At 39.2% G+C, this 12,019-nt stretch overlaps 2 protein-coding genes across 2 annotated transcripts; one reads left to right on the forward strand and one right to left on the reverse strand.

The window, feature by feature from the left end:
* Positions 1-2,931: 2,931 nt before the first annotated feature.
* Positions 2,932-5,504, reverse strand: LOC128119364 (beta-defensin 106A-like). Its single transcript, XM_052752767.1, has 2 exons — positions 5,456-5,504; positions 2,932-3,111 (listed from the first exon to the last, which is right to left on the reverse strand). Exons 1-2 carry the CDS (start codon positions 5,502-5,504, stop codon positions 2,936-2,938), a joined length of 225 nt encoding a protein of 74 aa, XP_052608727.1. The 3' UTR covers positions 2,932-2,935.
* Positions 5,505-7,989: 2,485 nt separating this feature from the next.
* Positions 7,990-10,405, forward strand: LOC128119365 (beta-defensin 12). The gene is made up of 3 exons (XM_052752768.1): positions 7,990-8,059; positions 8,412-8,453; positions 9,774-10,405. The coding sequence occupies exons 1-3, from the start codon at positions 7,990-7,992 to the stop codon at positions 9,896-9,898; spliced, it is 237 nt and encodes a 78-aa protein (XP_052608728.1). The 3' UTR covers positions 9,899-10,405.
* The last annotated feature ends 1,614 nt before the right edge of the window (positions 10,406-12,019 follow it).

Raw genomic sequence — 12,019 nt, forward strand, 5'->3', positions numbered from 1 at the left:
TTGAACAGTTAAATCTTCTCATTCTGGATCACAAATCAGACAGGCAGCACATTGCTCATATACCTTAGCTGAAGGGAGCATCTGTGTGTCCTACAGAGCAACTGTTTATAACTGCCCCCCTCCATGCAGTCAGAGGGCAAACAACTGGAGATCACCAAATCACCTGGCTGAGGACTGCAAGGAGCAAGAACTAGACAAATAGAATTGATTTATTCATACTTGTGAATAGCTTGGAAAGATGGGATGAGGTCCAGAAGGCCTCAGGATTGCTGAAGGAAGACCCCAGAGCAGAGATGAGCACATGTCAGCAGACATGCCCCAAGCCTGCTTTTATGGTGTTCTTATGTACCAACCCGGAAGCAGCTGAGGAGGTGTCAGTGCTATTCAGTCAGCAAATGTGTATCAGGCAGAGGCTGCCTGGTGTGCTATTCACAACAGACAAGTGGGAGTTCTTAAGAAGCATCACAATGAACAGTCTTGAAAACATATAGGGAATGGGTTGTATCTGCTTGGCTGTGTAAGGGAATGAGCCCCAGAAACACAATATTCTGGCTCATAGTTCAGTGGGCAATGGCATTGTCTTTATCTACGGCCTTTGTGGGAGAGACTGTTGGGTTGGAGAAATGATGTTTTTAATTAATATGCTCACCAACACACCAATATCTTTTGTGTGTGTGCAAGTGCATGTGTAAAATAGCCACAAGTGAATGTTATAGCTAGTGCAACAAAAAAGGAAAAAGAAGTCAAATGTATACAAGTTTAGAGTAAACTGCTCAATACCCATGTGTTTCTATAGTTTCTGTAGTTTTCTTGCTAGTTCTTTTTAGCTGTATTTCAACTGATTACACAGGAAATTATTTTGAATTTTGTATTTGTGAAGATTTATTTTATGTCCTAAGTAAAATCTATTTTGGAAGAAGGTTCTGTGGGCTGCTGAGAAGACTACGTCCTGAAGCTGTTGTATGGACAGTCTTTACATGACTTGATTCATGGTGCAATTTAATCTTGTGGTTTCTATTTTAATTTTCTTGTCCTGATGATCCATCTGTTGGTAAAAGTACAGTGTTGAAATCACCTACTACTATTGGGTTGGATCTATCTGCCCTTAAAATCTTATAGTGTTCATCTTATGACCTTGGGTGAATTAAAGTTTCATGCATATATATTTATAACCATTATATCTTCTGGATTGTATATCTAGATTGTTCCCATTATTAATACATAGTGACTTTCCTTATCCCTTCTAATTTTGTCTAAAATCTTTGCTGTCATACTTGTCTTTTGTATATTTCTTTGTAATCCAATCATTCTCTGTCTTTTAACTGAGGAGTTAACACTGTTAATGTATAGGGTTCCATTTGATAGGTATTTACTAATTTTATCCATATTAGACATCTGCTGGCTTCTGAGTTATTGTAACCCTGTCTGATTCTTCTCTGTGTGTCAATTCTTGATCTGTTCTTTTAGCGAGAGTTGTTCTTTCCTGAGCTCTTGTGTTTGTGTGGCTCTTTCCTTTCTGTGTACAGTATCCCTTCCAGTATCTCTTGTAGTGCTCGCTTGGTGACTATGAATTGCTTTGATATATGTTTACTGTGAAAGGTCTTCATATTTCCTTTGATGTTCAAGTTTAACCTTGCAAGATATCAGTCTTTGTGGACAGTTCTGTTGTTTCAGGGCTTAAACTAAGTCATTTCCTGCTCTCCCAGCCCTTGCTGCTCCTACTATTATTTGTTCTGTTATCTGCCTTTGTGAAAATCCCTCACAACAATAAAAGTCTTTTCTTTGTTCTAGTCCTGGTATTTGAAGTATGATATGATGTGGATAGGTTCATTTCTGGCCATGACTATTTGAGTTCTAAAAGACTCATATGCTTGAATGTCATTTCTTTCCCCAGATTTAGGAGATTGTCTTCTATAATTTTATTGACTAAGTTTCTGTACTTTTAGCCAATAGTTTGATTCTGTCTTCTCTACCACAGATTCACGGGTACAATCTCTTAATAATTTCTCATGGGTTTTGAATGTTGCAATCGTGAATTTTTATTGTTACCTAAATGCAATAATTCTTCAACTTTCCCTGGTATCCTTCCTTTCTCCTAAACTAATCTATTGGTAATGTTTTGTACTGAACTTTTCTTATTAGATTCGCTGAGCTTTCCTTTCTATGATTTCTACTGTGTTGCTCTTTTGTTGCTTTTTCAAAATCTCTAGATGTCTGATATCTTTCTCACCCAACTTGTTGATATCCAACTCCAGGTTATGAATTGCCCTTTTTCTTCAATTTTCTGTTAATTTGAATCTGAAGTGAATTTATCCATCATTTTTAAATGTAGATTTGAATTCTTTGCCATTTTAACCATCTTAATGTTTGAATTTAACCACTTCAGAGTTGTGAACTTTTAGAGGAATCATGCTTCCTTGCTTTTTTATATTTCTCATGTTTCTAACTTGTAATTTGTGTATTGTTGGAATGGGGATCAACTCTAGCTTTTATGGGATCACATTTGTGAATGGTCTTTTCTTGAGGGCTTAATCCCTAGCATCACTCAGGTGAAAACAAACCACCATAACAGCAATAACATCAAAACAAACTAGATATAAAAATACAATTAGCGCCAACTAAAGCCAACTACTATATTACTGATAACCATAGGAAATAACTGGCATCATAGAAGTGGGCTGTTTCTTACTTTTCTGTGTGTACCCTCTCTGTTTCTACATGGTTCCTGGCTGCTGTATCACCTCTTTGGGACAATGTCTTCACAACAAAACTATCGAAGCAATGACAGAGGGACCACAAAGTTTAGATAGCCATTCTTGGACTTCTGAAAGAAGGAGCTGACAAGCTGAGGAAAAGCAGCCATTTATTTTTATTGAAGTATCTGCTTCCTGCAGGGGCCACAGCCAAAAGACAAAGCTGGGGCACCTTTGATTCTCTATGAGGCCGTGTCTTCAGCTGAGTCATTGCCCTTGATGCTTCCGCATGGCCGAACTATCGCGCAGCACTTCAGAGTCATATGACAGAGAGCAATAAGTTCTTCGTTTTTTTGACAATAAGTCGTGCATCTCCCATTAAGCTTGCTGCATTTCTCACTGAAAAATGCATTCTTGGCTACACAAAAGAAGAAATCCCCCCACCCGGATTAATTCTTTTCCAATGTGGCTAATTATTGATACATGACATCAGCAAGAGTCTCTTTTCATGCTCTGGCTAAGTTCCTTAGTCCTCCAGCAGATGAGTTACTAGCAAGCAGAACTATTTTCTATGTGATATTCTGTCTTTCGACCCACAAGGTGAAAGAGCAGAAAGAACTAGATAACACCCAGGTGGTTTTGATTGGGACTTTGGAAGACAGAAGCTGACATTATTTTATATAAATCTACTGGAAAAAAATACCAACTCAACTCATAAATACTTTCACAGCCAGGAACTTCTCTAACATACTTTCAAAAATTGCTACTCTGTCAGAGTTGAGAACAAGACCTGAGAATGGGGAGATGCCTCACAATTGGTCTTAAAAGTGGTAGTTATACACATAGGACAAAGGTTTAGTGGAGTAGTCAGAAAATAAAGAGGCCTGTGGCATATCCAATTCACAATGATGGCCCAGGCATATTGAAGCCAAAGAACATCTTTGTCTATGGATTTCTAATGGGCCATCACAATACCCAAGTGGAGAAAGAATCTGATTTCTCTATCACATTCCACCAAGATGCCACTGTAAAAGTCAGACACTTGGAGGGAGTAGTTGAAACAAGCTCCCTGCAACTGTTACTTAATATTTTTCTTGAGATTCTAGTCCTTGCATTAGCACCTTGTCCATAGCATTCACAAGAGCAGACCACTGCCTGTTAAAACAGCCAATCCACCTTACCAGGATCAAAATCTCAAGTGTTGCTGACTTGAAGTATGTGCAGTGGAGGTATCCAATGTATGGAGATTCCATGTGATGTGAATGCATGAAGCTGCTAATACAAATTTTTGCAAAACCTACAACCCAGAGGGTGACTGCTCTCAGACATACTAGCCGTTAACTACTGTGAGGATACCAGTTCACAAGTATAAGTGACCCACATTTCAAAGCCCCTTAACTCTGGCTTTCACTGCAGTATTCCATACTTTCTCTGCTCTCCTAACATAGTAAGGCTATGTCAGACTAGAGACTCAGGACTCCAAGAGTCCTTGTGGCATATCCAATTCACAGTGATGAACCAGCAGTTTTTGGAACAAAACATCTTTGCCTATAGCTTTCTAATGGGTTCAAATGGAGTTTCTGCACATGTGGTGCATTTGGTACAATAATTTTATACTGGATTATTTTGCATTATGATAATTATATCATACATATGAGTGATCTTAATACCTCTCATCAGCCTCCAATGTTTACATCAGTGCCAGGAGGATGCATAACACACCACTCATCCACTGAAGGTCTAGATCTCCATATTCTGATGCAGAATCCACTCACAAGGATTTGTCACAACACAGACCAGGGACACATACAGTAGCAACACACATGGGCTGATACATCCCTAATACCCAGAGTAATGTTAGATTCTCTTTGACTCCCCAAAGTCCTTTTATTCAGCTCCCTGGAATTAGGAAGAGTCCCTGTGCCTTAATTTTGGGGAGGATATAGTTACATCTTTTCAAACTTGCCAGAAGTGTGAGAAAACATAGAGAACTCTAAAGTGAGAAGGATATCCCACACAGCTCTCACTGTGCAACACAGAGTACCAATACTGCCTTGTCTGTATGTCCCTGAAAAGAACCCTCACCTGTCTGAGTCTCTGTCTCCAAATACAGATATATTTCAAACCAAAAAGAAAAATATCTCTGAATATCACTAAATTAAAAGTAGAACAGAATTTTTTTTCTTAAAGGCACTGGCTATGGAGAATTAAATACATTTTATTATCAGGAGTCTACAACACAGCTTTGATTTTTAGATATGCAGTTAACAAATGGAAGTCTCCAGTGTGCTCTTTTGTCTGACGCTGTGATGGACATGGATACATAGCTCTATTACTTTCTTTTTCCACATCTTTCTTTTTCTATATCTTTATGCCCTATTTTAATCAATATTTAAAACACGTTTTTAAAAATCTGGGTTTTTATTTTTAATTCCCCTTTTAATTTTTTTGTTCAATATTTTTGTTAATAATCATAAACCCAGGCATCAAAAAGCACCTTTCTTGATGTCCTTGAACTTATTCAAACAACTTTTCACAGGTGCTAATGGAAAAATGCGATGTATGAATAAATGATTACTGATGAATAGGTGATTCATTGTAGGAAAGTTACCTTCTGCAACAACTGTTCTCTTTCAAGGCCAACAGACTAAAGGTATCCTTACATACTAGGATTGATCACGCCTGGGCATTTGAAGGATAGACTTTGTGTCTGGGCCAGCACCTCAGATCACCCTCCCTATAAACAAGCTTATTTTCTTTACCTGGACCCAGAAAGAAGAGAACAGCAAAGAGAAAGAAGACTGTCTTCATGACCTGGAGGTCTGTGAGGGGTCAGCACAATGTCCGTGGGAAAATGCAGCAATACCCACCTTTATACATTTCTCCAGACTGAACAGAGTCTTGATCAGTGAAGCTTATCAGAATGAGTGAACCCATGCCCTGCTGCATGGAGCCTACCTGCCTCAGTGGGTGTCACTCAACCTACAGTTGGTTGTTGTTCTTATGGTTCTGGAAAGTTCCCAAGAGGGATAATTGGCATGAGAGGAGAACAGAGGTGGGCAGAGATGGATGAGTGGGTGTAGAAGTCATGGGAGAAAAATCTGGAGTCCATTCATTTGTATTGATAATCCTGACTGTGTTCCTTAATGACTCCAGCTCTTGGGTATAGTGGGAGTGTAAGTATATGACAGTATTTCAGTTAAGAACTGATGCACTGTGATCAGGTGGATTCTGAACTCCAGATTCAATTTTTGTGAGCTGTCCACACTGGGCAAAGAAGTAACCTAAGCATGAACTCTGTTATTTGTTTTTAAATTCTGGACTTTGCTGTATGCAGCCCATTTCAAGTGTTACTTACATTATCTTTCATTATCTGAGGTTTTTTGTTTTGTTTGTTTTCATTCTTTTTTTTTTTCAAATTTCACACAATATCTTTTGACCATATTCTTTCCTCTCCCATAACTCCTCCCAGATCCTCCCCACTACCCAGTCAACTTCATGCTGTCTGATTTGCGTTGACCAACTACCCTGGGCACAAGGCATGTCCTGGAATGTGCTTGATATACCCAGTGTCACCCCAGTGGAAAAAAAAAACTGATTTTCCCTCTTCCAGCAGCTATCAATTACAAATAAACAGCTTCTCATCTGGGACTGAGCTTTGTGCCCACTTCCAGTTCAATATGCTAGAGCTTTATCTGGCTTAAACTGTGCTTTATTTGGGCACACTTTCAGTCTCTGTGAGTTCATATGTGTATCATCAGCCTTGGAGAGTATGAAGCAATTCCCTTGAAGCTGACTACTACTCCTAGTGCTTACAATCTTCCCACCCCCTCTCCCACATAGAGCCCTGATCCTTGAGTGGAGGAGTATGATAAAAAATATTTCCCGTTAAGGGCTGACAGCTCCAAAGTCTTTCACTCTTTGCACATTGTACAGTGTTGGAGGTCTGTGTTAATTAACTACCATATAATGCAAGAAGAAGCTTCTCTGATGAGGGCTGATGATCTATGAATATAGAAGATGTCATTAGGTGGCATATTACTATGCTCACTTTAACAGAGTAGTTATTCAAGGTTATATAGAAATATGAATGTAATAGTAATAATAATAACTAGACATTCTGCTAAGCACTTCTATGCCATATGCAATGTTCTCAAATGTCCCATGAGGCTTATATCATAATTCTAACCCAATTTTAAGGATAAGGAGGCTGAGGTTTGAAAAATTATCAATTTATCTAAGGTGGTCTACTTGGTAGGTATCTTTCTAACTATATAGTCTACATTTTTCATGTGTGTGTGTGTGTGTGTGTGTGTGTGTGTGTGTGTGTGGAGAGGGGGAGGGAGAGGGAGAGAGAGAAACCCTGAGAATTTAATATAAGGCTCTGTGTATGCTAAGCAAACACTTTACCACAGTCCTCTTTCTACATATTTTAGATAAAAATCTCATGAAAGTTATATAGGCCTTGAACTCACTGAATTCAATGAATAGTCCAGACAAGATGTTAGCTTGTGATGCTTCTGCCTCAGTCTCTGGAGTTGCTAGTTTGCAAACCTGTGACTCCAGGCTTACCTCTGCCTCCAAGACTGATGACCAGAACATCATGTAACTATAAGCATCAAGGTGGCAATAAACAGGACAGAGTTTTGGGGAGTGACACGAATATTCCTTTTGGTATCCATGTTTTTAATTATTAAAGGTAGCTGTGGTTATAACTGGTCTGTGATGTGATGTCTGACAGGCACAGGATTCAAAGATAACTTAGCAAAAGGGCTGTTACTCCTCACACTCTTCTAAAACATTTACAAATACATCAATGAGAATGAGAAGGGTAATTGTGCACATCTGTGGATTTGCCTTCCAGTCCCACCAGTGCTCTGTGTAAGCAGCATGAGCATTCAAAGTACTTCTGTGTTGGGATCATACCAGATCCCCAGGCCAGGCTGCAAAGGCAATAGATGTGCTTTGGTCCTCAGGAAGATATGGAGAACTATCATCATCCTCTCCCCTAGATTCCTGCAATAGAAGCGTGCATAGCCCTGGGTTTTACCATTCTTGAACAAACATCCACTCCATTTACAGGCTGGTCAGGTGTTGGGGAAAAAGACTTTGCAGGCTCCAGGGTTATAACCCACTGCTCCAGCTCTTGATCCTGGCAAATGGGGCATGTAATTGTGCCTTCTTTATTGATTCACTTCACTGACCAAGAACATAACCCACCACTTTCAAATATAAATGCTTTCTTGTCCCCTCAAAGAAGTCCTGGTCCTGTGTTCTGGAGAATCTTCCCTCAAACATGGCACTGAGCAGAGAAATGTTTTATTTTGCTTTTGCTTTGTTCTTCATTATAGTCCAACTGCCATCAGGTAAATAAATAAAAGCTGATGAGGTTTTGATGGGTGATAGGGCAGATCATGAAACCCAATGGCTCTTCCATGTATCACCCTGAAATTGGAAGTAAATTTCTCCCCAGATATTTCTTGGAACTGTACTAATGTATCCTAAGAGTCATCTGAATAGAGCTTTCATTTTTATTTTATTTTTGCTTTGTATATTGGTCTTCCTAGTTCAGGAATGCTCATCTTAAGACTCAAATAAAGATGGCAGCCATAACATCGGTAATCTCTCATGAATCATGTCACATGTAGGAGAAGTTTTATATAATGTCATTTCTTGCTTTAATATTCTTTCCTAACATGTATTTTGCTTTAAATTTAGGGTCCTGGGCAGGACTTGAGTATTCCCAGTCATTTCCAGCAGGTAACTGATATCCCTTACCTGTACTTACCTGTACTTTCTCTCTTTTTCTTAGGGATACAGTCCTAGTTAGCAATCTTTGACTGATGAAGCCAAGAAGGGGAGGGAGTTGTGAAAGGACTGAGTTCTGGTCCATTGGCTCCAACTTCTCTTACTTTTATGTTCATGATCATATTTAGATTTTTCCATTGACTTTCCTATTAACTTATGGTGCTTATGTTCAAACTCATCCCCCACCAAGTAGCACTATCCAAAGACCATGGCTTCCCTCGTCTTACAACCTAAACTGAATGAGGTCTGCACAGATGCATGCTGCTGGATTAAGGAGGATCAAGTAGAATGATGAAGATAGTTTAGTGATAAGTCACCTTTGTTACACACTAAATTGGATAGATTCAGACAATATTCCAGAGTGAGAAATACAGAAGTCATGGAGTACTAACTTCTCTAGACCTTAACAAACACACATGGATTATGCCATTTAATCATTAAAGTACCCTTACAAATAAATACTCAACAGCACAAACATTATCACACAGTTAATTTGTTTGGCCACTAGGCAAATTAAAAATGTGAACAGGTATTTCTAGTATGTTCCTCAGTTGAATAGGGTGAGGTAAATCAAAAAATTTGATTTTTTGAAATATTGAAAATTGAAACTACACAGCCATTACTAGGCTCAAACAAGAATTGAAACTAAAATTTTTCATTCCAGCTTCAAGGATTTGAAACCACAAGCTATTCCTCTTGTTTTCATCTAGTAAATTTTCAGTAGTATCATATGTGCATTTAACAGTTCTGAAAAACGGATACTATTCTGTCACTTATACTAGAACCATGAAAGACAATAAACACCTGAGGGACATGGATGATGATTGCCTCTGCTTTTAACTTTTTTCAACTCCACACTGTGTAGTACAGAAGCTATGGGGTTGTGCTTTTTGTGTGTGTGTGTGTGTGTGTGTGTGTGTGTGTGTGTGTGTGTGTGTTCATATATGTGTGGAGGCCAGAGGTGGAACTTAGATGTCATTCCCCAGGATCCATCCACCTTGTGTTTTGAAACTCAGGTTGACCACTGAGTTTCCAAGATCCAATTTTTTCTGCCTCCCTAGCTCAGATCCAGCCCAGGATCAGACTCAGGTCTTCATGCCTACACAATAAGCACTTGACCAACTGAGACATCTCCAAAGCCTCTGGGCTAATTCTAGAAAATGCTCTCCATAAGCACACATGCAAACCATACGCCTGTTTAGGTGGCCTTAGATATTCTTCCCATTCCCAGAAAGTTGCAGCGAACATCTCAGCAGCTCTTCCCTGGCGCAGGTGAATTTGCTGTGTGTGAGACATGCAGGCTCGGTCGGGGGAAATGCAGGAAGGCATGTCTGGATACTGAGAAGATTGCAGGAAAGTGCAAGCTGAACTTCTTCTGCTGTCGGGAGAGGATCTGAACACACCGACCAACAAACGCTCTTTGGGCCTTAGACCCGTACTGAATGGATGTCTAAGGCAAGAAATTCTGCGGCTTACCTGGGCCACAGTGGGCAAGATTCAGTTCCCTTCTCACCTCCCTTTTGTTTCTGTGCTTCATTTTAATTTTAAGATGATAAAAATCAAAACAGCAATGAATGCATTCTGCTCACGCAAACTACTTCTACTTTACATTTCCAGAATACTTGTAAGTTAAATCTGCTCTCCAGAATTTTCTCATATGGCTCAGGGTCACCTGAAAGATCAACATTATCATTCTTATTTGTATTTGAAGAAATTGAGATGCAGGAAGACTGTTTCCTAAGGGAAGTTGGAGCTGGGAGACAAGGGGTAGTGTGTACATCACCACCTCATTCTGTTCATCTCTCCAACATACTAATTATCATGGGATTGTTAGGCAAATGAAAGCGCCATATTCCTCTATGCTGATGCTATTATAGTTGTATAGAATATTCTTGATGAGGAAATGTATTGTCCACTGATTATAACTATTATGATGTATTTTTAAAACAACTCCCATCTACTCTGTTAATGCCTCCGGTACTGAACTCGCATTGTTCTTTTTTCCTGCAAAAGGAAATGGTTAGAGATTAATTAAAATATTCATTTGCATAGGATATATGCAGATGATAAACTATAACTTTTGCCTTGTGAAATACAATTTGTAGCTTCAAAAACTAAAGTTGAGAACTCTCAGCCATGGGGCTTATACTTGATCAGTTTTATGGGGGATATATGGACCTGGGTAATATTATGCTCAGTGTACCCTGTAATTAGGCTCTTCTCTTTTTCATTCCCTCTTGACTCTGAAACATCAACACTATGTTATACAAACTCCATCCACCAGGGTCTCTGACACTGGGCTGACTTTGGTCAATACCATCTTCGGGGGAAATGGCAGATGGGAATAGAAACAGGGATATTTCCCTGCCAGAGGCTTCATTTCCCATATTAAAGCTACTGTTTTTTCTGTCAACTCCCACCTGGCATTCCCACAGCAGATACAGCTCCTGCCAGCCAGTGCCTAAGACACACAGCAAGACGTGTTTTTCCTATGGCTCATATGAATATCACACGGTTCATCGACTTGAAGCTATCGTAAGTGGAAAATAGCTAAGGATGTGGCCTGTTGGGGAAAGAACTCATCATAAAGAGGTTTTAGCATAAAAGCTCTGGGAATGGGGTAGGGGTGAAATGAATTCAGAAAAAGGACAATTAGGAAGACTTTCAACCATTCGGAAAACTGCTCACTGCCTTGTGAGAACATGCAAGCGTTCCTCTACAAAATGCACGTGCCTTAAAATACTATTGCCTTTTATTTAGCGGTATAACAGCACACTGTGATGTTAGCAGCTTAAAACGGTGCATACTGTCTCAAACTACCTCAGGTTAGACATCTGGGTCTGGTGTAGATGGTTCCTCTGCTCAGAGTTCCAAAAATCTGACAACTAAAGCATTGACTCAATGCCATCAGAGTCAAAAGGTCCAAAGGCATGGTCAAGGGCCAACTGCATCAGTTCTAGTAACTGGAGACCCATTAGTATTCCCTGCTCACAGCTATCCCCGTCTGTGGCAGTCTCATCCTTCAAGATGAGCAAGGGAATCTCTCACTTCAGAACTCCCAACTTATTTTTACATTAAAAAAAATGAGGCTGAGGAAATGAGGCTGTAGTTCCAGTTTACTATTGAAAATAAATTGGTATTAACACCAAATGAATTGTGTATGAACTACAACATTAATAATAATCCAAAAGGCAATCACTTATAACAACTAAAATGTATAGCAAAAAAATTAAAAAATTTAAATTGCAATAAAATGCAGGAGGAAAAAAAGATACCACCTCAACCTTCAGTAGACAAATGGTAAAAATGATATAAACTTGACATTCAAAGAAACATTTTGGAAACAAATGCTAGACCAATGGCATGTAAAACAGACTTTGACAGAAAATAAAAGAGAAAAACCACAACAACAAACAAACCTGTTACTAGAGACAACGATGTTTTATGACCGAAGTGTAAATCCAACAGATGAGATACCATATAAAAAACATAATACACACCTAACAGCAGAACCCTAA

The sequence above is a fragment of the Peromyscus californicus genome, unplaced genomic scaffold (assembly GCF_007827085.1).
Source record: "Peromyscus californicus insignis strain IS unplaced genomic scaffold, ASM782708v3 Scaffold_23__1_contigs__length_62951481, whole genome shotgun sequence".
In the NCBI taxonomy this organism is placed as follows: Eukaryota; Metazoa; Chordata; class Mammalia; order Rodentia; family Cricetidae; genus Peromyscus; species Peromyscus californicus.

Coding starts and splice junctions, on each gene's coding strand:
- LOC128119364 (XM_052752767.1), bottom strand. CDS start 5,504: ATGAAGACAGTCTTCTTTCTCTTTGCTGTTCTCTTCTTTCTGGGTCCA. Junction 3,112..5,455: donor TCTCTTCTTTCTGGGTCCAG/GTAAAGAAAATA, acceptor TCTTTTGTGTAG/CCAAGAATGCATTTTTCAGT.
- LOC128119365 (XM_052752768.1), top strand. CDS start 7,990: ATGGCACTGAGCAGAGAAATGTTTTATTTTGCTTTTGCTTTGTTCTTC. Junction 8,060..8,411: donor TATAGTCCAACTGCCATCAG/GTAAATAAATAA, acceptor CTTTAAATTTAG/GGTCCTGGGCAGGACTTGAG. Junction 8,454..9,773: donor TTCCCAGTCATTTCCAGCAG/GTAACTGATATC, acceptor TCCCTGGCGCAG/GTGAATTTGCTGTGTGTGAG.